Raw genomic sequence first — 15,319 nt, forward strand, 5'->3', positions numbered from 1 at the left:
AGGCCGTAACATTCAGGGGTTTGTGGGTTGCTTTGCGTAGATAGAGCTATAACTGGTGAAGAGTCTAGAAAGGAAAACTGGGTCCAGACAGTGAAAGCAGTGTGTAGAGTGTCATCCCAAAGTAAGTAGGGAGTATCAGGAGGCTTTTGTTTAAAAAAAAAAAAAAAAAATGATGTGATCATTGCTACTTAGTAAAAAGGTCAGACATGGCCATGGTGGAGGTAATGCTAGAAAGGTGGCAAAGACTGGATAGTGCCTGTCTGATGTGGGTAGGCGAGAGCTCTTCCTTGTACTGACTGATCTGTGTATTCCAGATGTGACAGCATGGGGGTGGACTTCGATGTGAAGACTTTCTGCCACAACTTGCGGGCAACTAAGCCACCATACGAGTGCCCTGTGGAGACCTGTCGCAAGGTGTACAAGAGTTACAGTGGTATTGAATACCACCTGTACCACTATGACCACGACAACCCGCCACCCCCACAGCAGACTCCACTCCGCAAGCACAAGAAGAAGGGACGCCAGTCACGCCCAGCCAACAAGCAGTCACCCAGCCCTTCAGAAGTCTCGCAGTCACCGGGCCGTGAGGTGATGAGTTACGCACAGGCTCAGCGCATGGTGGAGGTGGACCTGCACGGCCGTGTCCACCGAATCAGCATCTTTGACAACCTGGATGTGGTGTCAGAGGATGAAGAAGCTCCCGAGGAGGCCCCCGAGAATGGCAGCAACAAGGAGAACACAGAGACACCGGCTGCGACTCCCAAGTCAGGCAAGCATAAGAACAAGGAGAAGCGCAAGGATTCCAACCACCACCACCACAATGCTTCCGCAAGTGCCACACCCAAGCTGCCAGAGGTGGTGTACCGGGAGCTGGAACAGGACACCCCTGATGCCCCACCCCGGCCGACTTCCTACTACCGGTAAGGCCTCCTCTTCCTCTCACCTCTGGAAAACTGGCCAGGTGGGGCTCAGCAGCCAGAGAGAGTGACAGGTAGTGAGGAGAATAAGGACAGCAGAATAATACTGGTCTTGCCAGGCAGCGAGAGGAAGTGAACCTCTGCCAGTGGTAGTACTTACTCTGCACTGCCACATGCTAACCCTGATGAGTGCTTTCTAGCCACTCCCTCACTCTCGCTGCTTTCAGGAGGTATTGTCCTCATTTCATAGATGAAGAGCTCAGGGTCCAGAAAGTATGCCAGACTTATCAAAAGGCAGTGATAGGGAGCTGAGCTAGAATTCAAACCCAGTCTCTATGACTCCAAAGCTGTACTGTATTTCCCTGTACCAGAATATCTAATTTCTGGTTCCTGATCTTCTCCACTCCTTCACTGGCCGAGCTTGGTGACACACCCAGTTTCTGGTGTCCTGGAGACCCTGTCTTAAAGCAGACGCAATATTCTTCTTCCCACTTCAGTGTAAAAGACTAGTTATTGTGTCAGGGAGTTAGCTCAGTGGTTTCGCTACTTGCTTTGCAAGTGCAAGTCCCAACTTCGATCCCCAGTACCAAAAAAAAAGAAAAAAGACTAGTTACTGATTTTATAAGATCCTAAAAGCAGTTTGTGAATCTGTGTAGAGGGTTTTTTCCCCACTCTATTCTGTGGTTGTCACCATCCTTTAGCATCCTATATGGCATTTCCACTGCCTATGCTTTGGATTTCTCCAGTGGCCCTTTTACTTAGCTCATTTATTTCTTTGTACTCCATTCCTTCCAAAAGTTAGTTACAGTGGCTTCTCTTCAAGTCACAGGCATAACAAGACTACATTTTTTTATTTTTATTTTTTATTTAATTTTGAAATTTTAGCCAGGGGTGACAGATCAGAGTTGTCCTTGCACAAACCAACATCATGTGGCAAGACTACATTTTTATAACCTGAGGAAAATGACAGAGTTGAGGAAGTGTGGTGGTAAAACTATGCAGAAATTCTAGGACGAGGATGATACAGAAGCCCATGTAAAACCCAGAGGCCTGGCCTCCAAGTAAAGAGGGATTCAGGTGATTTAGTTAAGGGGAACTTTTGTTGTTGTCAAATCAGCCTAATCAGAAAGATTTTCCTAAAGGTTTTCATATGAAAAGCAGTTTTTGCAAAAGTACAGTTCATACCATCTTATATTAAAATCCTAGTTCTTATCGCTTCTCGGCCTTTTGGCTGAGATCAAGTGTAAAATCTTAGTTCTTAAGAGCACATCTGTGGAGACATGAGTGATAAGTCCTAATATGTCACTTCCCTTCTCCCATCTGAGTTTCAGGCTGTCTCTCTCCTCCTGTTCATTCTTTCATCTGCTCAGCCCAGTTGCATTGCCTTTCCTTGTGGTTATTGTCAGTCTCTTTCCCTTTCTGTTAGCACTGACTGCTGTTCCTCTCACCTCCAAAACACAGGCCCCTTTCCAGGCCTTTCTCCCTCCTAGTTCTTAAGCTCTCTTGCTAGGCAGTCCAGCTTGGTCCTTCCCAGCCCTGCTTATTCAGCTCCTGTTCTTCCTCTGCTCAGATTCTCTTTCCTCTTGGGGATTAGATCTGCTCTTCTCCAGGACAGCAGTTTGCAGCTGATGCATTGTAGTCAGCTATGAGCTATGTTGAGGGTAATCACCCTTGTTAGCAAAGGTGCCCACACTTTGGAAGAGATTTACGTTTCTCATAAATTTCAGAAGTTCTGAGACCATCCTTCTAATACAACACTGTCTCTTCCTCATTTCTCATGTGCTTCCATGAGGGGGAGGTAGAGAGAGTGGTGTGTTAGCTGGTGAGCCAGAATTGTACATGACACCCAGCCTAGAAGCTGGAAACCTGGGGGAGTGCGTTATGTGCCACCACAGAATGTCGCATCAGTTGTGGCAGAGGAAAGGGTGAGAACAGGTGTTTAAGAGAGTACAAGGCCCGGAAGCATCCAGATGGTTCACACCAGCCCTTAGTCATACCTTTGTTCAAAGAGTGGAGGTTGAAGTCACCCTGCAGAAGAGGTAAAAGGATGAAGGGGAAAATTACTACTGCCTATAGAGTCTCTTCCCTGTCACTCCTGAGTGTCTTTCAAATGTGCAACACCAAGCACTGTTTCCTTTTTTTTTTTTTGGTACTGGGGATCGAACTTCCGACCTTGTGCTTGCGAGGCAGGCAGTGGAACTACTGAGCTAAATCTTCGGCCCCCGAGCACTGTTTCTGAGTGGTGAATCAAGCATGTCTCTGCTTTCATCTTCATGCTGTAGTGGAAGAGTTAGACACATAAACAAGGTGGGTTAGGGCCGTACAGAGGCTGTTAATAAAGTTAACATGTACTGAGTGCTTGATCTGTGCCAAGCCCTGTTCCCAGAACCTGCCCATATCCTCACTCCCCACTCACCATGGCAGCATGTAAATAGGTTCAAATTAGCATCACAGCTTTATAGGTGAGGAAAACAAGGCCTGAAGGACTTAGCTTGCTTCCTTGCCCACTGTCTCACAGGCCCACATGATGTAGCTATAAAGCCTGTGTGCAGCTGGCCTGTTCAGAGTCCACTTCTCATGTAGAGAGAAGAAAGTAGAAATGGGCTGTAACATTTTACAGGGACACAGTAGTGTACCACTTGATTTACAACCTTCTTTTTTGTGGTACTGGGGTTTGAACCCTGGACCTTTACAGTGAGCTGCATCCCCAACTCTTTTTTGAGACAAAGTCTTACTAAGTTGTCCAGACAGGGGTCAAACTTGCAGTCTTCCTGCCTCTGCCTCCCAAAGAACCATCCTACCTGGCAACACATTCATTTTTGTTATCCTGACAGCATTTTTGTGAGTAGATAGTATTCTCATTCTATCATCAGGAAAACTGAGGTTCATAAGGGCCGGGGATTTAGCTCAGTGGTTCTACCTGGTGCCTCACAAGCACAAAGTCCCAAGTTTGAACCCCAGTACCAAAAGAAAAAAAAAAAGCTGAGGATCATAGAAGAGGAGAGGTGTCTTAAAGGTCACAGAGTGGCAGAAGCAGGATTTAAATGCAGGTGTGTCAGAAGCAGGAGCCCTATTCTCCCCACTGTATGCTGCAGTTTACAGTCCAGAAGCCAGGCTACCTAGAGCATACTGAGGGCGAGAGGTATGAACTCCAGGTCCCAGGTACATAGCACAGCCCTTTGCTCAGGCCTGCTCCCAGTCGTATATGGGGAACAGGTGGAATGCTGGGGCTGGAGGCTGGATCCAGCTCTGCCATTACCACGTTGTGTGACCTGCCTCTGGTTATTTAACTCCTCCAAGCTTCCGTTTCTTCATTTCAAAGCGAAGCTGTAGAAACACAGACCCTGTGGCTTAGCATAGAGCCTAGATTGCAGTAAGTGAGCCTGAATCCGTGGTAAATACGAGCCAGGCATTGTGCCAAGTTACTACATTTGCTCGTAGCTGTTGTGAGTGTTATATCCCAAGGCTGTCCAGAGACCAGACATGGCACCTAGGGTCTGATGCTGGCAGCCACTGAGCAAAGACCCTGGCAGTTCTCGTGGAGGCCCCGCCATCCTGTACTGAAACGTAATGTCTGGGCTGAGGTTGTAGCCTCGTGCTAGATCGCTTGTTTGACATGTGGGGCCCCTCTGTGTGACAGTTGGTTCAGGACATTCTTTTTCAGTAGTACTGGGGATTGAGCTGAGGACCTTCACAGTGAGCTACACTGTCGGGGTGTGGAATGATATGGTTTCCAAAGACTGTCTCCCCAACTTCTCACCCCATCCCCAGACTTTGACAGCAGGTCCCAGCTGCCCCAACCCTCCTCTCTTTAGGAATCTGGCTGAGCCTCTGTCCTCCACAGGAGGCAGTGTCATGTGTCACCTAGGATGCAAGCTTTGGAGACAGGCCTGCTTTCATACCCTAGCTGTGCCACGTCTTGCAAGCACCCTGAGGCCGGCATAGTGACTTCCCAAGCCTTAGGTCTCTTTCTGCAAATGGGAATGAGTGACATGTCTATGGTACCTGGGTCAGGTGAGGCCAGAGTGAGGTGCTGTATGTCAGGCACAGGTGTAGAGTAAGTGCTTGGTGGCAGCCTCAACTCCTGCCCGTGAGGGAGGGAAGTCTCATCCACGGGCTGCTGAGCTGCCTTTATGTGCTGCAGGTACATCGAGAAGTCTGCGGAAGAGCTGGATGAGGAAGTGGAGTATGACATGGATGAGGAGGATTACATCTGGCTGGATATCATGAACGAGCGGCGGAAGACAGAGGGCGTGAGTCCCATCCCACAGGAGATCTTCGAGTACCTGATGGACAGGCTGGAGAAGGAATCTTACTTTGAGAGTCACAACAAAGGCGACCCCAACGCCCTGGTGGACGAGGATGCCGTGTGCTGCATCTGCAATGACGGCGAGTGCCAGAACAGCAATGTCATCCTCTTCTGTGACATGTGCAACCTGGCTGTGCACCAGGAGTGCTATGGTGTCCCCTACATCCCTGAGGGCCAGTGGCTGTGCCGCCGCTGCCTGCAGTCACCTTCCCGTGCAGTGGACTGTGCCCTGTGCCCCAACAAGGGTGGTGCCTTTAAGCAGACAGATGATGGGCGCTGGGCCCACGTGGTGTGTGCCCTGTGGATCCCCGAGGTCTGCTTCGCCAACACGGTCTTCCTAGAGCCTATTGACAGCATCGAGCACATCCCACCAGCTCGCTGGAAGCTCACCTGCTACATTTGCAAACAGCGTGGCTCAGGGGCTTGCATCCAGTGCCACAAAGCCAACTGCTACACAGCCTTCCATGTGACGTGTGCCCAGCAGGCTGGCCTGTACATGAAAATGGAGCCTGTGCGGGAGACGGGTGCCAACGGCACCTCCTTCAGTGTCCGCAAGACAGCCTACTGTGACATCCACACACCCCCAGGTTCTGCACGCCGCCTGCCTGCCCTGTCCCATAGCGAGGGTGAAGAGGAGGAGGAGGAGGAAGAGGAGGAGGGTAAGGGCTGGAGCTCAGAGAAAGTCAAGAAGGCCAAGGCCAAGTCCCGTATCAAAATGAAGAAAGCACGGAAGATCTTGGCAGAGAAGCGGGCAGCAGCACCCGTGGTGTCAGTGCCCTGCATCCCGCCACACAGGTAAGTAGGGAGCGGGTCGGGGTGGAGCAGCCCTCCTGGGGAGAAATTGACAGCCCCCCAGTGGGGTGGCAGGGCTAACTTCTGTCATGTGAGGAATTGCAGAGAAGATAAATTCCAAAAGATTTTATCATTAACAAGTCACCTGACTCTTATTACCTTAGGAGTCAGAGAGGTGAACCTTTACCTGGCAGACCTGACAGGTGTTTGAAACCCATATGTACATAGTAGATTTGTTTAATTAGGAAGAAAGAGGAGAAACAACCACAGTGGAAAAAATACCCATCTGACCATGAATAGAGAAAAGCAGGGAAAGGAAGGCCCACGAGGCTGAGGAAAGGCTGGGGGAGAATGCAGTGGTAGAGTGTGCGCTTAGCATGAGTGAGGGGCCCCGGGTTCTTCTCTGGCACCAGCAGCAATGACAGAAAAGTCACAGAGAGCGGCTGCTCCTGGACTGGGATCTTCAGTTATCTTTAACTCTTCTGTTACTTAGTTGATCCACCGTAGGTTTCTGTTGTACAGTTGTACTTTGTCTTCATTTGGTCATAGGCAGGTAGCCAAGAAGTGATGTGTGCTTTATCTTGAAACCTTCCACCCCTCTAAGAGGGGCTCACTGCTGGGCAGTGCTCTGGGCTACCCTGACTCCTGCGGTCTTGGAAGTCAAACTGCCTGAGCGCTGGTGGGACTGCTTGCTGCTAGGGCCTGGTGTCTGTCTGCTGCAGCGCCACTGGTGGCACCAGTCATTGTTCTCTGTCCTAACCCTGAGTCTCAGGCCTCTTCTACAGGAGGGTGAGCTCTGTTCACCCCAGTCAGCTCTCCTGGCCAGGGTCCCTGTTCTTAAGAGAACTGGGACCCAGCAGGTATTGTGTTCTTTTTGTATCCTGACCCTAGGCTCAGTAAAATCACCAACCGTCTGACCATCCAGCGGAAGAGTCAGTTCATGCAGAGGCTGCACAGCTACTGGACACTGAAGAGGCAGTCACGGAATGGGGTCCCATTGCTGCGTCGCCTGCAGACCCACCTCCAGTCCCAGAGGAACTGTGACCAAGTTGGGGTACCGTGTCCAATACTCTGTGGGCTGCGGGAACGAGTTGCCCTGTCAGAGAGCTCAGGCCGTTTTCTCCTTTACACTGGCCCTTCCACAGGCCCAGGAGGAGATGTCTGTGCGTTATCAACTCCACAGAGAGGCACCATTACTGAGTTCATTCCACAAACACAGCATGCATTTATTTACTTTGTGCCAGGCCTTAGGGGCAAGTAGATTGAGGAGCTACCAGTGAATGGTTATTACCCTCCTTTGGTGCCACGACCCTCGTGGCTGAAGGGGTCATGGAGTGAAAACTACAGTGAGAGATTTAAGAAAGACACAGAGATACAATAAGATACAGGTGGAACACTTGGGGCTCTTAACCCCTGATGGAAAGAAAAGACCACTGAGCAAATGGCCTCGTGTTTATTTATAGTGGTAGTTAGGGGAAGTGCAGGGGGAGATAAAAGGAGCTCAGGTCTGCAGGACATCATGTCTGATGTTTCTCTGGTGAATGGGTGGGGAGGAAGACTGTCCTCTTCTGGGCCAGGCCTTGCTCCACCGCCTGTCTTCCTCCCGTGGGCCCTGCCTCATCTGCAGGAAGAGACAAGTTAGGCCTGGCCATAGTGATTTACAGTGGTCGCTCGCAACACTTTGGCTTCAGCTACCTTTCACCCAGGGTTCTTGGGCCTCCCCTGTCACAGTTGGCTTTACCCTCAGCTCTCATCACCTGATCCTCCTTTGCCTCTACAGAGAGATTCGGAGGACAAGAACTGGGCCCTCAAAGAACAGCTCAAGTCATGGCAGCGGCTCCGGCATGACCTTGAGCGAGCTCGGCTGCTGGTAGAACTGATCCGAAAGCGAGAGAAGCTCAAAAGGGAGACGGTGAGTACTCCTGGGCCAGGCTTATCCTTCAGAGGAGAAGGAATAGTAGGTGCACCCCAGCCAGGCGGCAAAGGCCCAATGCTGGAGTTGTGTCTTCCTGCAGTATACGCTTCGCTCCGGGAGGCCCAGTATCTTGGGAAACATAAACAGACATTGACTTAGTAACCCTGGTAGCTCATGCTTGGAGCTTAAGAGTAGGGAAGGCCTTCCTGGCTGGGGCCTTGGAGAAGATGGGCCTGAGTAGGCACTTCCAGCTGTGGGAACAGGAAGGACGACAAGCTCCTGAGCTGGTTGGGACCATCTCCTGGACCTGTGTGCCAGAGGGCTGGCTGGGGCTGGCTGATCAGGCCTTTCCATGTCAGATCAAGGTCCAGCAGATCGCCATGGAGATGCAGTTGACACCTTTCCTCATCCTCCTTCGAAAAACCTTGGAGCAGCTCCAAGAGAAGGACACGGGCAACATCTTCAGCGAGCCGGTCCCTCTGTCTGAGGTAACCGAATTGGACGAAGTAAGAATCCCTTCCCCTCACTCCTCCTTCTTTCTGTTCTTCTCCCAGTTGGACCCCTGCTGCAGGTCTGGGCCAGGGACCGTCTGGGGATTCTGTACAGAGGCTGGTAGCTCTGAGGAGGACAGATTAGATATACATGTCACCCAGACTGTGTTGTCCATGTCATACACCAAGGGTCCGGAAGGGGAGACAACCTGCACTCCTCCCCAGGGCAGGAAGACATTTTGGGGGTGTTGAACCTAGACTGGACACTGTAGAAGGCTTAGTACCTAGAGAACCAGCTCTGAAGCCCTAGGTCCTGACTGGCAGACTCATCTCTAAAAGGTATAAAATGAGAGGCCTAAGGGCCTGGGGATTTAGCTCAGTGGCACCATGCCTGCCTCACAAGCGCAAGGTCCTGAGTTCAATCCCCAGTACCAAAAAAAAAAATGAGAGGCCTAAGACGCCTGCTTTCTTATAAATCTTGGTAATAAAAAGAGCAAGAGGAATGCAAAGTGGTGGTTTGTCCAGAGGATTCCTGTAGGTATTTTCTCACTGAATCCTCCCATGGCTTTCCAAGGTAGATTTGCCTATATTTCCATAGTCATTTCCCAGGAGATCAAAAGGAGGCCCAGAGAGGTTCAGTGACTTGCCAGGGTCACACTGTGACTGTTAAGTCAGATTAGATCCAGCTTTCCTTTTCCTTGTGCTACATGCCTGCCTCTGATTGGTGGGAGGAGGTTACGGGGTGCATCTCAGGGGGTGTTTATTAGTGACAGGATTTGGGGAGTTAGAATGTGGCTCCACTGAGACACCCCTACCCTTCTCTCCCAGGTACCTGACTACCTGGACCACATCAAAAAGCCCATGGACTTTTTCACCATGAAGCAGAACTTGGAGGCTTACCGCTACTTGAACTTTGATGATTTTGAGGAGGACTTCAACCTCATCGTCAGCAACTGCCTCAAGTACAATGCCAAGGACACCATCTTCTACAGGGCAGCAGTACGACTCCGTGAGCAGGGTGGTGCTGTGCTCCGTCAGGCCCGGCGCCAGGCAGAAAAAATGGGCATTGACTTTGAGACGGGCATGCATATCCCCCACAACTTGCCTGGAGATGAGGCCCCACACCACACTGAAGATGGTGGGTGATAAGTCATACACACTCAGAACCCAATCCCAGGAGCTTCCAGAAGTCCCCTCCTGAGTGCAGGCAGTGTAGGCAGAAAGCAGCTAGACTGATCAGTGGTGAGCTGTCCCCAGGGCCACTGCTCGGGAAGCCAGCCTGGGCTAATGGATAACAGGGCCTGCATTCCGCACATCCCAGTGCTGCTCTTATACAGCAGTTTCGTGGAGAAGCCAGGGTGGGAAGAGGGGACTTCTTGCTGCCTGCCCAGGTTCCAGGGGTCCATTGGGCTGCCCTGAGTCTGACCTGTTCCCCTCAACCCTCCCCCTGGCAGTAGAGGAAGAGCGGCTGCTCCTCCTGGAGAGCCAGAAGCACCTGCCAGTGGAGGAACAACTGAAGCTGTTGCTGGAACGGCTGGACGAAGTCAATGCCAGCAAGCAGAGTGTGGGCCGTTCACGGCGTGTGAAAATGATCAAGAAGGAGATGACAGCATTGCGGAGGAAGCTTGCCCACCAGCGGGAGACTGGACGGGATGGGCCTGAGCGGCATGGCCCCTCCAGCCGGGGCAGTCTGACACCCCACCCAGCAGCCTGTGACAAGGATGGGCAGACAGACAGTGCCGCGGAGGAGAGCAGCAGCCAGGAGACAAGCAAAGGTCTGAGCCCCATAGCAGGTGGACCCCAAAACAAGTCCTACTTGGGCTCAGCAGCACATACTTAGCCCCTGCTGTTCCCGGGCAGAGGTCTCTGCACAGCTAGCTGCAGTTTCTCCCTGTGTCACTGTTGGGGGCTGGCCTCTTAGCTGCCTCTCTGGTACTTGTGAGTCAGTGTTCCAAATCTCATGGCCCCACATCCTCTCCCCACCTCTAGCTGGAGTAACTGACCCTGGACATCTACTCTTCTCACATCAGGCCCCTCACCAACTCTCCTTCTCTCTTTCTCTGCTCCAGGCCTGGGTCCCAACATGTCCTCAACCCCCGCACATGAGGTGGGCAGGAGAACCTCAGTTCTGTTCTCCAAAAAGAACCCGAAGACAGCTGGACCGCCCAAGAGGCCGGGCCGGCCCCCCAAAAACCGGGAGAGCCAGATGACCCCCAGCCACGGAGGCAGTCCTGTGGGGCCCCCCCAGCTCCCCATCATGGGCTCCCTGCGTCAGCGCAAGCGGGGTAGGAGCCCCCAGCCCAGTTCGAGCTCAGACAGCGACAGTGATAAGTCCACAGAAGACCCCCCAATGGGTGAGCCTTACCATCATCACCCAGTCCCCAGAGCAAGTGCAGCACTGCCATTCTTCCCGGCATGCCCTGCTGTTCCTCCCTTAACCCATGAAAGGTAGAGCTAGAAGGGCCCTTAGGAACCCCTTCATCCCATCATCTCATTGTGTGGTTGGGAAGATGGAGGCCCAGGGACCCTGGGACCAGCCAGAGTCCCATCAGGGCCTCCTTCATTGTCTCACTTTACCTCTTCTTTTCTCATCTTCTCAGGGACCTCCTGCCCTTAAGTCGTTTGTGTCCTGAGGCCAGTAACTGCCAGAGAAGCAAGGGACAGGGCAGGGCTATGGCCACAGCTAGCTGTATTGGCCAAACATGTAGGAATTTTGCAGCCCAGAAGCAGAACTGAAGCTCTAAGTCCCTCTTGGCCCCATGCTAGATGTGATCTCCATCTTCCTGACCGGTTCCTTCCTTCCTCCCCTCCCCCTACCAAGACCTGCCAGCCAATGGCTTCAGCAGTGGAACCCAGCCGGTGAAGAAGAGTTTCCTGGTATACCGAAATGACTGTAGCCTTCCCCGGAGCAGCTCTGACTCCGAATCCAGCAGCAGCAGCAGCAGCAGTGCTGCCTCAGACCGCACCAGGTACCAGCCCTCCAGATTGAAGCCTGCTTCCAGGGATGCCCTTCAGGCCTTTCCACCTTGGCTCTTGGAAGTCAGGTAGCTGCCACTGCAGCCTACTGCATAATTAGTAACTTAGATTATTGCTGCCATGACAGGCAACTGTCCTGAGTTTAGAAGTGTGCTTTGGACCTTTGTAGCCTGGACTTGACCTCCCAACATACTGTGGTCAGAATGGTGAATTAAAAACTAGGAATCCAAGCCAGGTGTGGTGGTGCATGCCCATAATCCCAGCCCTCGGGGAGGCTGAGACAGGAGGATCTCTGCAAGTTTGAGACCAGCCTGAGCTACATACATAGTCTCAACTATACAGTGAGACCCTATCTCAAAAACAAAAACAAAACCCCAAAAAAGTAGGAATCCAGGTCCAGGGATGTAGCTCAGTGGCACCGCCCCTGCCTTGCATGCGCAAGGTCCTGAGTTTGGGGGGCTGGGAAAAAAAGGAATCCAGGGGCCAGGGATTTAGCTCAGTGGTGTAGTGCCTGCCTGGCAAGCACAAGGCCCTGAGTTCAATACCCGGTACCAAAAAATAAATTAAAAAAAGTACCCACGTGGCCACATAAAATTGCCAATTTATATTCTCTTTAACATCAGAGGCTGTGGCAGTCTGGTCTTTACAAAGGGCACATACTACCCTCACCTCTCAGTCTCACCCACCTCAGTCAGATCTCCAGCCCAGCCCCTGAGAGCATGAGTTTGAAATTCTTACCCACTGTGCTTTGTAAAAGCTAGACCTCAGGCCTAAAGCAGGGGGAATACCAACTGTGCCATTTCCCTCTTCTTCCCTCCCTTTGAGCCAAGATCTCCCTTTTTGCCCCCAGCACAACACCCTCAAAACAAGGCCGGGGCAAGCCCTCCTTCTCTCGGAGCACCTTCCCAGAGGACAGCAGTGAAGATACCTCAGGCACCGAGAATGAGGCCTACTCCGTGGGCACTGGCCGCGGCGTGGGCCACAGCAGTAAGTACCCTCACCCAAAGCCAGGGATGCTGGGGACCCTGTGTCGGGGCCTTGCTAGCCCCCCAGTGGCTGATCCACCCCCTCTCTTCCTTTCCCATGAAGTGGTGAGGAAGAGTCTGGGCCGAGGAGCTGCCTGGCTGTCAGAGGATGAAGACTCTCCCTTGGACGCTCTGGACCTCGTGTGGGCCAAATGCCGAGGGTACCCATCGTACCCAGCTCTGGTAGGCTTCTGCCTCTGCTGCCCTGCTTTTGCTTCCTTACCCCAGACCCAGACTCACAGCAGACTCCCTGCTCCCTGCTGAGTTATGGTGCATAGGTTTCCTCAGGAGACACTCTGGGCAGGTACAGCCTTAGTGTGCCCCTCACAGGCCATTGCCAGTGTCTGTCCTGCCCTACCCCTTCGGCTCAGGAATAATACAGCACAGGAAGAAGTCAGGGGCCAGCAGTGGAACCCTAGCAGCATGCTGGCTTGTCCCCTCTTGATGTCCCCACACTCTTGGGTGGTACACACGGGAGAAGAGATGAACGGGACCAGATTTGGTTCATTTGTACCCTCAGATCATTGATCCAAAGATGCCCCGAGAAGGTATGTTTCACCATGGCGTTCCCATCCCTGTGCCCCCACTGGAGGTTTTGAAACTCGGGGAACAGATGACCCAGGAAGCCCGAGAGCATCTCTACCTCGTTCTTTTCTTTGACAACAAACGAACCTGGTAAGGAAAGAGGGGAACACTTGGTGTTGACTCACAGCCACAGATATAACCCTGTGTGGTATGGGGGCAGACTGCCAGGGAAGGCCAGTAGACAGATGAGGCTATCACAGATGAGCAGGAGAGGAATTCAAGCAAAGATTTCACATTTATTGTGACCCTAAGTCTGACATACTGAGTGAGCTGACAAACAGTGGTAGCTGGAAACCAAAAGACCATTAGTGACTGTAATTAATATGGGGATGGCTCCCTACCTAGGCTCAACTTCTAGACTTTTTTTTTTTTTTTCACCACTTCCTCTGGGGTGACAGGATGCAGATAAAGCTAGCATAATAGCTGGGTATGGTGGTGCACACCTGTAATCTCAGCACCCAGGAGGCTGAGACTGGAGGATTATTGTGAGTTTGAGGCCAGCCGGCACTACATAGTAAGTTCAAGATCAGCCTGAACTACAAAGTGAGATCTTGTCTCAAAAAAAACAAAAATAGCCTGGGATTTAGCTCAGTGGTGCTGTACCTGCCTCTCAACCACAAGATCCTAAGTTTGATCCCCAGTACCAAAAAAAAAGACTAAAAATAAATAAATAAAGCTAGCATAAACATTTTGCCTCTAAATTCCTATTCTGTCATATTTATACATATAATTTTTCTGTTAGTTTCCTGAAGATGCTATTCATTGTCTGTAAAGTCTGCTTAGTGCCCATGGTACAGGTTTAGGTCAGGGGTTCTTTTTGCACTTAAAAATACTCTGTAGTTACCCCTCTAGCATCACTATTGTCTGAGCGATCTCTTGAGGACATGGCGTCTCTGTTACCCCAGTGCCCAGCAGTTTGGCCAGCATGGGTGCTCAGGTTTTTTTTCACTTGTGTGTGGTTTTGTTATTTGTTTGTTTGGTTTGGCTTGTTTTGGCTTGGTTTTTGAGAAGAGGGTCTTGCCAGAGATGGTGGTGCATCCCTGTAATCCCAGCACTCAGGAAGCTGAGCCAGGAAGATCATCACAAGTTCAAGGCCACCCTGAACTACATAGTGAGACCCTGTCTCAAAAACCAAAAAATTAAAAATTAAAAAAGAGAGCTGGGGATTTAGCTCAGCGGTTCGGTGGCCTGCCTTGCCAAGCGCAAGGACCCGAGTTCAATCCCCAGTACCAAAAAAAAAAAAAGTTGAAGTGCATTAATTTGTACTTAAACCAAAGTGAATAAATATTTCAAAGTCAGCATTTCCTTAAAAAAAAATTAAAAAAGAGAGAGTAGGGTCTTACTATACAGTTCAGGCTGGCCTTAAAATCACTGTGTAGCCCATGGTGTCCTTAACCTCTCAGTGATCTTCCTGCCTCACCCTCTTGAGTACTGGGATTATAGGTATGTGCCACCACACCAGCTCAGGAGGTATTTCTGAATGAATGGAGTGGGGGAAGACTGGTACTTATTCTCCTGAGATGATATATATTTGATCTTCACTTTATCCTCTAGGCAGTGGCTGCCCAGGACTAAACTGGTCCCTTTGGGTGTGAACCAGGACCTTGACAAAGAGAAGATGCTGGAGGGCCGGAAATCCAACATCCGCAAATCAGTACAGATTGCCTACCATAGGGCGCTGCAGCACCGCAGCAAGGTGCAGGGTGAGCAGAGCAGTGAGACCAGTGACAGTGACTGATCCTGCCCAGCAGAGCCCAGCCTTCAGAACCGCAGGCCCTTTCCTTCCTGTGCTCACTGTCCTGGAGTGGCGCCAGCCTCTGCACTGACTCATTCCTGGTCTTGGGGCCAGTCTCAGGGGAAACTGGGTAGGGGAGGTCTCTCCTGCCCTGAGTGCAGCTGGACTGTACAGAACACTCCGAGGACCCATGGCAACTCAGTGCAAGGAGAGGGGAGGCCCTGCAGGTCAGAGAGAGCACCAGAAGCCTCGTGGCGTGATCAGGCAGAGTGGTGGGCTACCATTAGGACACTGCATCATACAGGCCATCCTGCTTCTGTCGCCTGCTCATGCCAGAAGACTCCACAACTGCCTAGAGGCCTGAGGCCCTTGCCAATGGTGAGGGGAGCAGGCATCTGCTCAGCCTAGCAGTGGGACTGATGTCTGTCCAGTCTGGAAATGGGGCACTAGGTGACCCCCTCCCCTGCTACTGTAAATAATGTAATTATCAGAGAATTTAAATTATTCTCATTTGTAACTGCGTTTCCGGGTCGCGCCAGAGTCGTTTGGTACTAAAAAAAAAAAAAAAAAAAAC

General features: G+C 51.4%; 1 protein-coding gene across 5 annotated transcripts; it reads left to right on the forward strand.

Annotated features, from left to right (window-relative positions):
* The first annotated feature begins 314 nt into the window (after positions 1-314).
* Positions 315-15,311, forward strand: Brpf1 (bromodomain and PHD finger containing 1). 5 transcript variants are annotated; one of them, XM_010618955.3, is made up of 13 exons: positions 315-920; positions 5,062-6,021; positions 6,910-7,072; positions 7,799-7,930; positions 8,293-8,439; positions 9,253-9,562; positions 9,879-10,199; positions 10,494-10,778; positions 11,246-11,393; positions 12,251-12,387; positions 12,490-12,608; positions 12,946-13,100; positions 14,565-15,311. In XM_010618955.3, the coding sequence occupies exons 1-13, from the start codon at positions 325-327 to the stop codon at positions 14,746-14,748; spliced, it is 3,657 nt and encodes a 1,218-aa protein (XP_010617257.1). In that variant the 5' UTR covers positions 315-324; the 3' UTR covers positions 14,749-15,311. The 5 variants fall into 5 exon arrangements, with proteins under 5 accessions (XP_010617257.1, XP_010617267.1, XP_033611834.1 ...); XM_010618965.3 differs by having other exon boundaries at positions 8,293-8,421; XM_033755943.1 differs by lacking the exon at positions 10,494-10,778.
* The last annotated feature ends 8 nt before the right edge of the window (positions 15,312-15,319 follow it).

Source organism: Fukomys damarensis, unplaced genomic scaffold, assembly GCF_012274545.1.
Source record: "Fukomys damarensis isolate Sample0158 unplaced genomic scaffold, DMR_v1.0_HiC HiC_scaffold_24, whole genome shotgun sequence".
Classification (NCBI taxonomy): domain Eukaryota; kingdom Metazoa; phylum Chordata; class Mammalia; order Rodentia; family Bathyergidae; genus Fukomys; species Fukomys damarensis.

Coding starts and splice junctions, on each gene's coding strand:
- Brpf1 (XM_010618946.3), top strand. CDS start 325: ATGGGGGTGGACTTCGATGTGAAGACTTTCTGCCACAACTTGCGGGCA. Junction 9,563..9,878: donor CCCACACCACACTGAAGATG/GTGGGTGATAAG, acceptor TCCCCCTGGCAG/TAGAGGAAGAGCGGCTGCTC. Junction 13,101..14,564: donor TTTGACAACAAACGAACCTG/GTAAGGAAAGAG, acceptor TTTATCCTCTAG/GCAGTGGCTGCCCAGGACTA.